The 16,698-nt window shown below is 44.7% G+C and overlaps 1 protein-coding gene across 1 annotated transcript in view; it reads left to right on the forward strand.

Moving 5' to 3' along the window:
• The window catches only part of TMEM9 (transmembrane protein 9), a 168,385-nt gene extending 154,831 nt beyond the window's left edge, over positions 1-13,554 (forward strand). The window contains exon 4 of the mRNA XM_085643220.1: positions 13,022-13,554. Within this exon, the coding sequence (XP_085499346.1) occupies positions 13,022-13,168 (147 nt within the window). The 3' untranslated portion in view covers positions 13,169-13,554. The remainder of the gene's footprint in view (positions 1-13,021) is intronic.
• The last annotated feature ends 3,144 nt before the right edge of the window (positions 13,555-16,698 follow it).

The raw sequence follows: 16,698 nt of genomic DNA on the forward strand, positions 1-16,698 counted from the left end.
CATTCATTTGTCTATTCATTCAAGTCCAGCTGCAATGAGTAGGGCTGCCAAAAGAGATACTTGACGGCTCTTAAGTCGCTCTATAATTAAGAATTGCCATAATCTAGTCACAGTTTTAAAATCCTTATGGATAAAGCTTTTACCTTCAGAACAAGCCTAACTTGGAATGTTCACCTTTAGCCACAGTGTTACTATTGTGTTTGTGTATGGAGTCAGTTTTTTGTCTTGCATAAAGCCCATAGATTTTGCACATTTAATAATGGATAGTTTGCAAATCTGCATATGTAGTATATCAAGCTAAGATTGAACTGGGAAGATCAGCAGTTGCTCTATTTAGAGTGGGTCTAATTTGAGGTGATTATAGGACAGCCTTGCCAAATGTCTTTGAGAAACTGAGCAAGGGAACAAACCTTCATGAAAAGGATCGGATTACACCAAAGCCCCTTCTTTACCTTCCTATTTGGGATTGTACTTTTTTATCTTCTCTCGATGGCTGTGGATCGCCTTTTAGTGGTGGTTCCAACTAGCCCTATTGCCAATTTTTGGGACCTCTGAATTACCCCCTTGGTTCTGAATGAATTTGGTGTAAATCGTCCTCCTTGATTTTTGTGTTTGTGTCCATGAGCTCGAGCATTGGCCTCTGCATTCGGAGATTAGATTCACATAAATATAATCCCTTCATCAGCTGCTCCACCTCCTTTTCTCTGGTGCGCATGATTGGTCTCAAGCTCACCAGTGTATATTTTACTATTATTGTTCAATTGAGATCCACCGTGTACCTTGTGCTTTGGTTCCTGTCTTCATTACCTTTCAGCAAAGTTTTAGTGACATAGACTCCTGCAAGTGCTCACACTGTTCTTCTTCTCCTGATGATGACTGCATAACATTCGTAGGATTGAAACGTTGTTGAAATATACAGTCCTTATGACGTTCCTGAAACCATTTTTGATGATGACCGCTGTGAATTGATTTCTGTGGACTTTATAAATATTTCCACCCTCTGCAATGAATTGACATATAGTTGGACGCCTTGATTTTGTTTGCTTTTTCAGGTTTGTGTTTTTTTCAATAGCACCATGTATTTACTTTTCTCACTGAGCAAATAGGAATATTAGTTTATTGGTTAAACAATTATCGTCCTTAAGATTCTGCAGTACAAATATTGGCCCAGATTCACAAAGGTATACTTGGACGTTTGGTCAAAACTTAGACCAAATGTTTACGACTTTAGGAATTCACAAAGGGCATATTCGAGTACTATCCTTACATCCACACTCGGCTGGATCTCCGCTTCGAGTGTGGACATAAAGTTACTACTCGTAAATGCCCTTTGTGAATTCCCAAAGTTGTAAACTTAAACGTTTCATGTGAGTTTAGACCAAACGTCTAAGTTTAACTTTGTGAATCGGGCCCCTTATTTGTATTAATCTTTGTTTCCATAGATGTCTTTTTATATATGTTTCTTTCATCATTATTTGGTTTTTAGTGGTATATTGAATATATCACTGTGAAATTTGTGATGGTCGTGGTCAGTGATACCTTGATGGACATTTTAATTACCTACATCAATTACATAAGGCACATATGGCTGTGGCCTCTTCATCTTGCTGCTGACCACAGCATAGGTCACAAATATAGTGGTGCAAAGTAAACAGAAACTGGGGAACATTCTAAGCAGATGGAAATTTAAAGACTGTCTTCCAGAAATGTTTGTGTGCCTCTTCAATTTCTCCCCAATAATGTTCTGTCTTTGAGCTTCAACTCGGGCACCTGCTTTATTTATATCTGTAAGTGCTTCCTGTTAAGGTTTAGTGACAGGAGCATCGTGCCAGAATGAATCCTGCCCTGCATATTTCCGTTCCGCCGCGGATCGCGGAAGTTCTGACATTTTCGCGTTCTGCGCGGAACGCGAAAATGCCAATATGTCGCAAATTCCGCGATCGGAACGGAATTTGTCGCCCACCCTTATTGGTCATCTGAGCTGATTTAGCTGGTTAGTTTTTAGGTCTCGCCTGGCGTAGGTTGCGCGCATGCGCAGTCTTGCTGGCGAGATTTAATGAGATGTGGTATTTTCTGTAAGGGGCATTAAGCCCCGCCCCTCTTTTCCATTAGCCGGCGTCACCGTTTATGCTAAACGGTGGCCAGCCATTGGAAAAGAGGTGTCGGTGACGTCTTTGCTCGGCTTTCTGAGCCGTCCCATTTGGACGGCCTCGCCTGCTTTGCGTTCGTCGCAAAAGGTTTCTTATCTTTATGGGGCCAAACACATGCCCCCATAAAGACAAGAAACCTTTTGCAGGCGAGGCCATCCAAGTGGGACGGCAGAAAAACCCAAGCAAATACGCACTGGCCCCAAACACATTCTTACAGCTGCTAATGGTCGAATTCACTGGGAATACTGCAACCCTAAACCACACGTCGGACATTAACAATACTACTCGGAGAGGGAGGGCGAAATGTCGCTTCACCGAGGATTCAAGACGCTGCGGTTCACATATTCATTGCCACTTGTTAGCGAAGAGTATTTACTTGTGGTCCTTCAAGGTATCTGTCGCTCTGTCACATTAGGTGTCTTTTTCTTATTAAATGGATTTAGTGACTTGCTGCCCTTCTCCACTCTTATCTAGAAGGCACTCAGTTTCCTTCAGATTTTAAGATTTCCAAGCTTGCCGTCAGCGTGCTGGGACATGAATAGCCCACGTTTCTTAAACCTCGGTGGGTCGAAAACTGAATGTTTGCAACTCGGATCTAAACCGGAAACCTTCACCGCTCCTTCCAGCCCGCTTCTGTTAACTGCGGCATTCTCCATGTCATTGAGGATTTATTGATCTGAGCTTATTGGTAGCACTGAAGTCTGTTTCTCCAGTATTTGGAGTATATCGATATAGTACACCGCGTATGTACTAGCTTAGTCTCAGCCTCACTATTTTTAAAATTTCTTATTCTGATCCGTTCTTGTTCCTGCTTTAACTTTTCTGTTTGTAGGTTACTATAGCCACATTGATTTGTCATTTCACTGTCTATGGCCACTGCCGCTTGACCCCATAGAGAATATCGGATGACTGTGTGTAGGAGCACCTCGGGACATGGGTTGACACTTACTTCTGCAAACCGGGACACTTTCTGGTGCCCCCTTGTGAATTTTGTTAGATTGTGCTGCAGTAAAATGTTTCTTTTTATGTAAGCCCTGTGCTGAACTCTAGAACTGTTAATGCCTCTGTAATATCAATTACATTTTATCTCGTGACTTCTGCTGGCTCTTGAGCGAGGTAGGCTTCCGCAGTAACATTGTGCGTGTTTTCAGCCTCGGGCGGGCAAGGCTCCTGTGCCACAGGACCAGGGTATGCCTCTGCCCTGCTGCTCTGACAGCGGCCTGGCCCTCAATGTCCAGCCCCTGCCTGTCCCATCCCCAGCCTGTCCCATCCCGAGTAGCAGTAAATGAGACAGGCTAGGAGTAATGCGGCCCGTCTTTGGCAGTTCGATCATGGCGGCAGCACGGTACCTGGCGAGGCTTCCACTCTCTATTCCGGCAACGGCCTCTTGTTTTTTGGTAGGCATGCGGAGATTGAGTGATTTAGCTAGAATCACAGGATGTTGAGCCAACGCCGAAGCTCGAAACTGGTCCAACAGCTCCAAAGTCGGCAGCTCTGGCCATAAGGCCACATCCTCTCCAATAAAACTATGAATACACAATTTTGTCATTTAGTGGAATGTGTAGTATAGTTAAGAACTTAAGGTTCATATGTCGGATGCTGAGTTATGTATGTGTCTAGGTTTGATTCCCAGTTGGCCAGAAAAGCCCTTTATCTGTCAGAGGTCCATAAAACGAGAAGTGTGGAGCAGGGTACTAGTAAGAAGGGAGTTCTAAGAGTTATAAAACTGTGACATCTTGTACTTTTTCAAGTCAGATATATTTGCTTCTATCATCGTTATTTCTTCAGATGATGGTACTTGCGACGTTGAGGCTTTAATGGTAACTTAAAAACTACCGGAATTACAATTAGCAGAAGACAGAAAAAATGCCTCTTGGTCAACAGCTTACGCACAACTTGGGACAGCTTGAGAGGTCTGCATCAACATGGTATTATAAATATCGATTTTTATGTTGTTTTATGACAGTACATCTAGTGGCACAATCAGAGTCGTGGCCTTCGTATCACAACAGATGTCAGCGGTGAGTGTTAACTCGCTCAAACAAATTACTCATTCCTGGGTACTGAGTGTGAATGACCATTTGAAATAACAACGGGTTGCATGCACTAGGGCTTTAGGTTGTGACGTCAGTGCAGCTCTAAGAGAACAACCAGGAAAATACTGGGGTTAAGGAAGATTCACCAAGTTACCTTTTTTTACTCTGCGCGCTCGTTTTGCTTAGTTAAATGATGCTTTGTTTTAACGCCCGTGACATTTTGCAACCTTCGAAGTTGCTCACCGAGAAAATAAACAAGCATTTACAATGCAATGGTCTCGGCATTGGTAAAGTTAGAGCTATTGGCATTGCTCATGACATTATTTTTGTTTTTGTTTTTAAAACATTTAAAGAAACGGCATTGTTATTTACAATGTCAATAGCTTAATCACTCTCCAATGCGAGACCTTTTGCATTTGCACTCACAGAGCCACACACACACAGCCACCCACACACAGAGCCACCCACACACACAGAGCCACTCACATAAAGCAACCCACACACAAATAGAGCCACCCACAGAGCCACCTACACACACAATTACCCACACACAGACAGAGCCACCGCGCATAGAGCCACACACACAGAGCCACACACACAGAGCCACATACACAGAGCCACACACACAGTGGCTTCCACAAACCTTCCAGCACCTGTGACGAGATTAGCAATAAATCATCAAAATGCAAGTTGGGCGGCACACTATTCTAAGCACAGCTGTTTAGCTTACGTATATTAAGCTACGCCCTTGCTTACATTGACGACGCCCCTTTGAGACCCCCCCCCCCCTCCCCACGCCCAATCTTTCATCCCACTTAAAGCCCTGCCTGTAACCCTTAAATTCCAACACTGGAGAATACAGGGTTACTTCCTCCTAGAACATAGACGTCACACAGAGTAGTCCAGCAGGCTCATGAAAGAACTTTTGACGGCATAAGTCGGAAAACAGAGGTAATTGCTGTTTACGACTTGTCCTGTCTGCATTCATTAGGTTACATTTAAAGTTGTATGTGTATATTACCTTTAGACACCTCAAACGCAAAAAAAATGGCTGAGTCAGCGTAGTTCTTCAAAAAGAGTAAACTGTATTTCTTTTTTTTATAAAAACGTAGAGTAGTTCCTGGAGCGCCGTGCGCATGTTCAAGCAACCGGCTGGCCGGTATGGCAGCCGTCTGTCGCTCCGCCTGTTTGCCTACCCCGGCTTGAGAGCTCGCGTCCGTGCAGCGACAGCTGCGGCCCCCGCGCTCTGCGTGTGTGTTATAGAGGCTGGTGCAGCTGTCTCTCCTGTGTGCCAACACCCCCAGTCCTCGCGCGCAGAGACACGCACACGCGGCCTCCTCCGCTTCATGAATATTCATGCTTGGCTCCTGCCTTACACCGCCACTTTGGGCGGCAAATGGCCGCACAGCTGCTGGGAGCCCAGCATTGCAGGTCTGTAAGGGAGCGCGCTGCGGACGAACATCTGCGCCTCTAGTCCCTGCGCACAGCTTAACTGTGTCCAGTGCGCAAGGGAAACCGAAGGAAGGGAGTTCATGAGAACACGGAGAACGTGGCGCAAGAGGTGGGCGGAGAAATGCGTTACCCGGGCCGACAGGAACCTATTATCAGTTATTTAATTTTGTTTTGTTTTGCTGTGTACAAGCATTAACAAGGGCATCTGAAGGGCCCCTGGAGGGACCGTGTTTAGATCGAGGAGCAGGGGATGATGCCATCAACACCACCGCCTTTCTCCGAGGCAAAGCAGAAATGCCTCGGAGAAACGCAGTGGCGGTTTCGGATTCAGGGGCGTGTTCTCCTCTTGCCATTGGCTGGAGGAGATAATTAGAAAAGTAACGAAAAAACACGCCCCCAAATCCGAAAAGGTCGGGGCCTGTTCGGAGTGACAAAGCCTCTTCTCCAATGGCTGGCCAGCATTCAAGAGGCCAGCCAATGGAGAAGAGGGGAGAAGAGGGGCGGGTTCAAGCCCCTCTTTTCCAAAACATTAAATCTCCGACTTCCGGTTCTGCCTTCGGCAGACCGGACGGTCCTCGACCTAAAAACGAAAACAGATATGTCGTAGGCAGTGAACAAGGGGGCGTGGTGAGGACGCACTGTTTTCTGTCTGGTATATATTCACTAGTGCTACTTAATATAGGTTGCATCTCGCTGACACAACTGCGATTCGTTAAAAACATATATATTTTTAAGTATCTTTCTCTCTCTCCGTGGACAAATAAAGCTACTGGAAAACAACAAGACACACAGAAGTTGCCAGAGGACAAAAGCCACGTGTTTTAACATAAATAATTATGTAAATGACTCTGTTTCACCAACTTATAGGCATTAACACGCACATTTTAAACAAGCATTTGCAATGCAATAGGTCTCGCATTAATGAATGTTTGAGCTATTGGCGTTGCTAATAATATTGCAACACCAAAAGCTCAAACTTTCAGTAATTCGAGACCTATTGCATTGTAAATGCTTGTTGGGTTGGGTGGCAGGTTGAGAGTTACTGCCTCCTGAATGGTGCATCAGGTCTTGCAGATGTTGCAGCCTTGAAGGGAAGTGAGTGTACTTCTTTCGGGGTGAAAGTAATTTGGTCATCCTTCTTTTTGTTTTTGAGTGAGGTAGCAGCAGGCAGAATGTGCAGATTCTAAAGTCTGTTCTGTTTCTGAATGGTAAAGATTTATGCTGCAATAGAATAGCTAATAACATGCTGCTTTTTTTAACGCATGCTATGAACGTGAGGTTTTAATTTGATAATGCGTCCCTGGGACTACATTTGCCAAGAACTATGAAGTGAATCATCCATGATCATATTGTTAAGCTACTCTCAGTCCTGTGCTGGTTCGAAGGAGTTGGCATGCAGATGGACACAGTTTGGGGTAAGGCTTGGTTTCATTTAGGCTCTTGACTTCATGACATAAATGACAGTATGTCAGTATAATCCAGTTAACATAGTTGTTGGTTGATAAGTTTATGAGAATCGATTATCATCAGTCTGCTAGTGAATTGTGTTACCCTGATTGGCCAAGAACACTGGTGATTTTGCTCTATCATGAGATCAGTTAGAGCATGCGGGTAAGGTGTGGTGTAGAGTATATGTATGTATTTACCTTGCTTCAATCTTCCCAAAATCCGAAGTGGATGGGTGGCTGTACACTGGAAGATATATTTTATGTACGTGAACCATGTATCTGTGTGTACCCCATTTTTGTTTGCAGCGGTACCAGTGAAGTGATTTTGGGACTGACCTGATATGACTTTAGATCTCATGTTAGTTGAATGCTTGGTTTTGGGCGGTATATCATTCCAATCGATTTGCAAATTAACACGTTAAAAGAAATCGAAAATGTAAAGTTTACTTGACATTTGTGGTACAGCAATGCATTTGCTATTGTTAATTGTGCCTCATTACGATCGATGTGGATTCTGTAGGCACTACATTTTCTTTCCTTCTCTGATGTCCAGTGCTCAGTTTGTAAAATGATAAGTGTCAGGGCCATTGGCAGGAGTCCACTACAGCTACCATTGCCCATACAAGAACTGCCAATGACAGTACTAACACAACTACTTACCATCACAGTAGTAACACAACTACTTACCATCACACTCCTACAACTGTGACAGTTCGGACAAGTCCAGGCACCAAAGCTGTAAGAATAGCTTGGGTAGCAATTATGAATTATTTTAATGTGCATTGAATTAATAGACAACTGTTGTTGTGCTTATCGCTAAACTAGACAAACAGCCCCACTACGTGGTGCTCTGTCATAAGTGCCGGTGTTGACAATTAAGTGCTGGTCCGAGCACCTGAAACCAATGGCTCAAATTAGGCACTGCTAATGTCTCTTCTGTTTTGCAGATTGGTTGCATTTCTGAGTAAATAGGAGTTTACACAAAAATCTTGCAAAGAAAATGAAAACAAAATAAAAGGAAAGACTTCTTGTTAATGGGCTAACCTAGTATAAGCTAAACAAGTAAGAGTAAGCGACTACATATTACATTTCTTTGTAAGTGTTCATTAATTTAACCATATAACTAGTCTGTCACTCAAAAAAGGATCCCCTGTATTACGCGCAGCTTTCCAGTTCTGTCACTAGTAGTTCATATTGACTTCATCTGAATAGATTGTGACTGATAGATAGCTAGACATTAAGGTTGTCACTTAGTGTTCTGCGTACAGGGCGATCTGCAAATCCGTGATTCACCCTGCTAAAATTGTAGTTCCACTGCTAGGCTTTTGGCCTCAGAGCCTCCACTGTTGGATAGTTTTGACTGATGAACCAATAAGCAAAGGGGACCCCTAGAAGTCTAATATAGGTAGAGATTCAGGGGAAAAGATAAATTAAACACGAAGAACCATACTCTACCCTTTATATTTGAGAAAGTACAATGTATCATGAATTTAAATACAAGCTAGAGACACTCTGATAGAAACGAACACAGAATATATATACACATATATATCTTCTTTTTTTTGTATATATAATTTTATTTCGCTAGTTTTGTTATTTCAAAATATACAAGTCATATTTTATACATTTAATGAATTCTATACAAAAAGGAAAAAGAGGACAGGATCCCAATAAGAAAAAGAAGGCTAATCACACATACATTCATTCACATCCAAAAAAGACATTCATACAAAATCACACACATGCACTGTTCATGCTAGTGCAAACTGACAGCACTCAGGAAAAACAATCTCAATAAAGAATTGCTCAAAAAACAGATGTATATATAAATATATATAGACAAATTATGGTATCAAGGGTTTCTGAGGGACACAGTTTTTATGTTTGATCCAATAAAGAGAAAGGGTGGGGCCCTGTTCAAAACGCCGATGCGCGTTTCGGTGCGACAACTTCTAATAAGGAGTACCACCTTCTTCAGGGCGTAACAAAACAGCATAAATAGAAACGGGACCTGGAACACAAAAGAAAAAGATAAAATATGTATATATGTGCATATATATATATATATATATATAGCAAAAGAGTGTCACTAAGCCAAACCAATAAGGATAAGGATTATTTTATGTATAAAAAATTATTATTATTATTCATAAGCACCAAGAGCCAGAAGAGATAATATGAAGAAAAACAAGAAATAAAGAAAGATAGAAAAAAAAAAAGAGATGGACATTAAACATGTGTTCAGCAATAAACAAAGAAAGAAAACAAGACAATCATCGCACGAAAACAAAATGTCGCTCTCTGTCATAGATTAAGTCTCAGAAATGTAATTACCTGTATCGATAAAAGGAGGACTGTTCAGCGCAATTACTTCCAGACCGATGTATCACCACGAAACAAAAAAGTCATTCTAATCAAAAAAAAATTTGAGAAACCTAAATAAGTATACATCAGAAGAGGACAAATAAATAAACAGCAACAAACATTAAACCAAGCTAAACTAAAATTAAATATCCAAATGCTACTGGTATAGGAAGGAAAGAACGCAAATTACCTAAATACAATGAAGAACCAGAAAGCTTCGAGGTTAATGGGCAGCAGGGGGCCCATGGGCCAGGATTCAATCTTTGTAGGGAGAGGGATCCTCCCAGCGGGTTCAAATCTGATGCAGAGAGGGAACAAACAAAAACGAAAAGAAGGAAATAAAGGAGGACTGTTGCAAGCTGTCTTAATACTACATAACACCATAGTTCGCGATAACGCGCAAAATTGCAACAAAAGTATCGAGCAAAAAACAGAAAATAAAACAAAAACCAAATGGGTACTCGGCTCACCTAGTATCGAGGCAAGACACAAAAATGCAGCAAAATCGTCAGCTTGCGGGTATAAGTTCAGACCGGATCAGCAGTGAGCTTTGTATATGCTGAAACAAGCGGAAAACAGTAGAGTTTTAAATATGGCATAGCGCTATAGAGAGAGAAAAGATGTGTTTAGGGGGAAAGTTACTCTCAGAGAAACGGGCCAAAATATTGATTCCTTAAAAGAAAATAGGGGCCAGGAAGAGCTTCAAAACAAAATACCTTGAGAAATCAGCGTAGCGTCCGGAACAATCAAACGACGTCTAGGCAGAAGCGTCCGAGGTAAACGATCGCTTGCGAGGGAGGGCCCGCCCGAACCAGGCTATTTAAATCCTCCAATCATGCGAAAGTCAATTAGGGGCGTGTTAAAGATACGGATTGGCCAGAAGTCAAGCCATAGTAAAAATAAAAGGGCCAGAGCAAAAATATACAACGAAAAAGACACGACAAAGTCAAGAATCAAGCCATAGTAAAATAAAATAGAAAATAAAATAAAAAAGACCTCGATATAACAAATATAGAAGGAAAGAAATGAAAAGAAAAAATGGGAAAAGAAGGACCAATAATGAACAGAGACCTAATAGAAAATTAAGAAAAAACGCATATATATGAAAAAATATCACTAAAGCAAACGAATGAAAGTTGTAACAAAAGACAGAACTAAAGGCGCTGTCACACATAACACAAAAGGAATATATCTACAGAAGATGTCTCGAAGAGGCCAAAGATATAGAGCAAAGCATGGAAAAATGCAGAAACTATAAGGAAATCCTACAAGAATGTATTCTCCCATTGAAGGGATTCATTCAGGCCCCTGTCCTTGGTGTTGAGGACAAAAATCCAAAAAAACGTGCGTTTTTTGCGTATGTTGTCTGAGTTGGACCCCTTCTGAGGGCGAATTTTTTCAAGAATGGTCCAACGTAGCTCATCATCTTTATGATTTTTTTCGATCCAATGGCCAACAAGGGGGGCTGTATGTTTGGACCGTCTGATATTAGATTTGTGCTCCCCAATCCGAACCCTGACCTCTCTAGAGGTTTCACCTACATAGGTGAATAAACAGGGACATTGTATAGCATAGACACAATTAGATGTCCTGCAATTGGTCATCTCACTCAATTCAGCAGTAAAGCCATTGATGCAGATGGAAGCGCCAACAATAGCATTAGCACATGCATGGCATGTGCCACATTTATGATTACCTCTAACAGGAGAGGAACCCTCAATGGATTTTTGCAAAAAGGTTTTCTGGTCCGAATCTTTTGCTCTCACCAAAAGATTCCTGAGATTTTTATTCCTGCGAAACGCAAAAACTGGTTTTAGCATAGGAGATGTTTGTTCACCTAAATTCAACAAATGCCACTCTGTATTGATGATTTGTCTGATCTTATTGTTAAATGGAGAATGCTTGGTGACACAAACAAGTTTGTCTGCTTGTTCCTGAGGTTTGGTTTGGAACATAGAGTCACGGTTATAGAAACGCGCCCTTTTTGAGGCATCTCTCACCATCCTGGGTGGGTACCCTCTGTTGATAAATTTCAGCTTCATGATTTCCGCATTGCTGAGATAATCCTTAATAGAAGTACAATTTCTACGTAGACGCAGAAACTGGCTGAAGGGGATCCCATCCTCGTGACTTCTAGGATGGAAGCTTTCAAAATGAAGCAGTGTGTTTCTAGCGGTGGGTTTCGTGTATAGAGACACCATGAGCTTACAGTCATGGTGTTCCACCCAGACATCGAGAAACTCCAGTTTTACGGTACTGGAATGGGCAGTGAACCTGATATTATTATCAGCCACATTCAACCATTCAATATAGTCATTTAGAGATGGTTGGTCGCCAGTCCAGATGAAAAAAACATCATCAATATAGCGCGACCAGTGTCGGACATTCTCAAAGAAAGGAGCAATCATATTGAAGATGTTGATTTTCTCATAGTCGCCCATGTATAGACAGGCGATGCTTGGGGCACAGGCCGCCCCCATGCTTACTCCTTGCACTTGCTGATAAAGTTGCCCATCGAATTTGAAAAAGTTTTCTTCTAAAACAATCTCGAGGCATTGAATCAAAAAAGTGCCATTAGATAGAGATTGATCAGAAGCAATGATGTTACTTACTACCCTACAGGCCTCCAGCTGGGGAATATTAGAATAAAGCGATTCAACATCAAGGGTTACCAGAATCTCTCGCTCAGAGTCATAATCAAGGCCTTCAATCTTGGAAATAAAATGCCCAGTATCCTTCACATATGATAACAGATTACCCACAATTGGCTGAAGGAACTTATCGAGATATTTAGATAATGGTTCCGTGGCCGAGCCAATAGTTGAAACAATAGGCCTCAAAGGTGGATCATATTGGTCCTTATGGGTCTTAGGCAGACCATAAATTATGGGAATGCGGGTATGTGTGGGTGTGAGGAAAAGGGCTTCCAACAGGCATATGTCTGTTTTTCGTGTTAAATTTAGTTTTGACTGATGGCCCATCCACCACTGAATCCCTGGCGTCAGTGTATCTGACAGCCCCTCTTACTTAGAGCAGGTCTTCTGTTGCATGATGTGTGTCGTGACTGAGTAGGAAAATCATCAATAGCCCAAACAAGTAGAGATAGCTAGCTCCCTGTTTGTAAAGGCAACTGCATTTTTGTTCTGCAGAGAGAACCTCTGGTGGTTAATTTTTGCGGAAAAAAGCAGAGGTGCCACTGAACGTTGAACAACCTGACATTACTTTTTTTGATAAAAGAATATGATCTGTTACTGCGATGTTAGCTGAAGCACATCCCCACCAGAGTAGCCGAGAACTGTAAAATTGCTTGGGCAATTGGGCTTCTAAACCACACACTTTCCCTTAAGATCTTTGCTGTGCATTCATGACGATTGTGATTCCTTTATTTGTAATCTTTGCTGTCACACATGCAATGCCTAGCAGTGCAAGAGCTGTTCCTATCTCCCTTGTTGCTATGTCCCCTGATATCCATCAGGAGTTAGATAGGGAACCTTCACTCTGACTCAGGTCTACCAAAGCTTTATTATTGACCACTCTATCTTTAACATTTAATTGCCTTTTATTATTCTAGGAAACCCGGGTAATGGCAGCTGCTGCAGATGCCACCGCCCGGGCCAACACGGTACTGGAGAGAGTGGAAGGCGCCCAGCAGCGGTGGAAGCAGCAGGTGCAGGAGCAGAGGAAGACTATGTTTGACCGCCACAAGATGCTCAGTTAGGTGGCTAGCAGTCCTGAGCCAGAGGAAGTGGCTGCCTGGTGACTGCAGTGGCCGCGAAAGGATAGGGGACGGATGGCCTTGCTGTCTTTGCAACCATGTTACTCTTGTCTGGACCGTATATGGAAAGAAATAGTATTACTCGAAGTATTACTTGCTGTTGATATTGGGAGCTAAAATTCTCCTTGTCCACTGCCCTTTGCTGGAGTTTGCCCACATGTGACTAGCATGAAGGGGGTTTGTTTATTTATTTTGCATTTTTGTATAGCACGTACCAGATCCAAAGTGGTTAACAGAGTGCTTTACGGAGCTGCATTGGTGTACATTGAGTACAAATATATACACATGATAGCCTATTACTATTTTGTCTTTATTTATTTTAAACTTGTGGAAGCGTTAAGAGTTTTCTTTGATTAGCGTTTTAGTTTTATGTTGCAACTAGAAAGAGTGGTCTGAATAAAACTTCTCCCACCATCACTTTACCTACTGATCCATTCTTTTTGCATGCCCTTTCTCGTTCTTTGATCAAAATGTATTGTGGCACCTTAAGCATGCACACTTCAGGTGGGACTGAAAGGAAGAATGACTGCAGTTCTTCCCTCCACCTCAAGCCTTCAACCGTATGTACGAATTCACATACTCAAACACATGCAGGTGTTTGCTTGAATGTTTTGCTGTATCACAAAACACCTACCCTGGCAAGCCTTCTTTTTAAGTTGAACCACTGTTGTATGTGGGACTGTCACCTCTCTCTATACAATTATTATCTGAAAGAGACAGTTATAGATTTCTTACCTTAGAATTACCCCCAGGCATCAGACTGCATCCAGAGAACTTTTCATCAGCAGTACCCCTGCGCTGACGTCAGTTCTTTCTTTTTTCACGCCAGCCAGTGCAGATCCGAAAAAAGCACTACCTCCAGTCACTGTCTTACTGACTTTTTGCCGTCTTTTGGTGACAGCGTTTTTGAGTCTTTGAATCCTGGTGCACATCAGGGATGCCCAGTTTTAAGGCTTTCGGGTCCTGCCGACAATTGATGTGGGTGACGGATCCACACCTCGTGTGCCTGTTCTGTCTGGAACCCGACCACGACTCCAAGTCGTGTTCCGACTGCCGGACCATGAACCCGAAGTTTTTCCGGGAGCGATCCCGAAAGCTTCTTAAGGCCCAGCAGTCCGCTCTGCGCCGCTCGAGGTCCCGGTCGCATGGGAGGTCAAGGGACTGGTCGCGGAGCCACCATCACCACCAATCTTCTTCCAAGTCTTCGCACTCCTCCGGTATGTCAAAGCACAAGAAGAAGTCGAAGAAGCATCGTCGCACTTCGACTTCTCCCCATCCATCGGCCAACGCGACGAAGGATGCGGGTGGTGCCCTCCTGCGACTCGCTAGGTCGACTCTGGGTTTCCCTCCCTTCCCGGGCCCCAGTGTGACCCCTGCCCAGCTTCAGAGTTTCTACAAAGCGATGCATGCCATCTTTGGGCAGCCCGACTCGGCCGGCGTGCCTTCGGCCCCGTGGATTCGGCTGGGGCCCGAAACCGCAGGGTCCCCTTGGATCCAGGCCTGGATCCGGATCGGCACCAGTCGACTTGACTACACCTTCCCCGGCGTGGACTCCACCGGCACCACTTCCGCAGCCGATGCCGGTTGTGTCCCTAGCCGGTATCAACCCCAGCCTCCACCCTGACATGGACACAAAGCCGGACCTGCGTCAACCAACGCCGGTTCCGGCGCCAACGGGTACTTTTGTGCCCTTGTTACACCTTGGTTCTTTAAGGCCATATTGGTAACCAGAGGATGGTGGAAGGGGTCTGGAGACCCTTTAACTGACCAGTTAGACTATGATCAGGACTGGCGAGAGGAGTTGAGGGATGCCAGTGGACTGGATAGTTCCCCAGACCTTGGCATGTGTTCTCCTCCTACCGTGGCTACGGAGGAGGGAGCGTCTTATGCAGTGGTGTTGCGTAGGGCGGCCGAGGCTCTCAACCTTGAGCTACCTACGGTGGTGGTCAGGACCAACCTGACAGAGGTGCTTCAACCGGCTCCGAGCTCTTCGGAGCCCCTGCTTCCGTTCAATGATGCCCTAACTGACATCCTTTTGGGCACTTGGTCCAGGCCAAACACCGAGGCTCCTGTGTATAGGATGATCGCCCGACGCCACCACCCAGCACTGGGGGACCCCTCTTTCCTCTCCCAACACCCTTCCCCTGAGAGCTTGGTGGTCCAAGCCTCCACGTCCAAAGACTCATTCCCTAACGCTCCACCAGATAGGGAATCCAAAAAGCTGGACCACCTTGGGAAGAAGATGTTTTCTTCCCCCAGCTTGGGACTGCGGTCGGTAAACACCGCATGTCTGTTGGGCTGGTACACCCACTCAATGTGGGATTTGGTGGCGCAAGTGCTGCCCCAGTACCCGGAGGAGGCCAGCGCTGTACTCTCCCGTGCAGTTGCCAAGGGGAGAGACGTAGCAAAGTTTACCATTTGCTGTGGACTGGACACCGCCGACTTGCTAGGCAGGACGATTTCCACGTCGGTAGCCCTTCGACGCTACGCCTGGCTGAGGTCGACTGGTTTTTCAGGTGATGTCCAAGCTACTCTTATGGACATGCCCTTTGATGGTCGCCGCTTGTTCAGCGCCAAGGCAGACAACGCCCTGGAGAGCTTTAATGACTCTTGGGCTACGGCCAAGTTCTTGGGCCTCTCCACCACCCGCCCTGTGCAGTCTGCCTTTCGCCCCTTTCGTGGCTATGGAAAAGTGCCCTGCCACGTTCCGCCCAGAGCCACAGGCCGGCGCAAGCTGTTCAGCGCCTACTTGGCCGGAGACGTGGGAACCACTGTCATGGGTCAGGGCGCTAGCGCACGGGCCAGTCCACCACAGCTCCCTCTGCAGCAGCCTCCAAACCCGCCTAGTCTGACCTTTCAGGGCCACCAATGGCCAGTGGGCAGCAGGATTCGCCATCACCTGCCCCACTGGCACATCATCACGTCAGACTGGTGGGTTTTGCAGAGAGTCCAAAGGGGCTACTCTCTCCCCTTCGAGACTACCCCTCCATCATGCCACCTCAGCACCATCGCATGTCGGAGGATCATCTGGCCCTTCTCCAACAGGAAGTTTCGGCACTCTTGGCCAAGGGAGCCATCAAGCGAGTTCCTGTCCCAGAAGTAGGTCATGGTTGCTATTCCCACCACTTTCTGGTGCCCAAGAAGGACAAAGGCCTTCATCCTATCTTGGATCTCAGGAACATCAACCGCTTCCTCCTGAAGGAGAAGTTCAGAATGTTGACGCTAGCTCAGGGCCTGTCTGCCCTCGACCCTGGAGACTGGATGGTAACTTTGGACTTGCAGAACGCTTACTTTCACATCCCCGTCCTGCCGGCCCCCGGCGTTACCTACTTTTCATGGTAGGCCACAAGCACTTTCAGTTTACCATGCTCCCCTTTGGCCTTACCAGTGCCCCTCGGGTGTTCACGAAAGTGATGGCGATGGTCGCAGCTCACCTGCGCATATCAGGGGTTCCATTCTTCCCCTATCTCGAC

Source organism: Triturus cristatus, chromosome 1_1 (genome assembly GCF_964204655.1).
Source record: "Triturus cristatus chromosome 1_1, aTriCri1.1, whole genome shotgun sequence".
Lineage (NCBI taxonomy): Eukaryota > Metazoa > Chordata > Amphibia > Caudata > Salamandridae > Triturus > Triturus cristatus.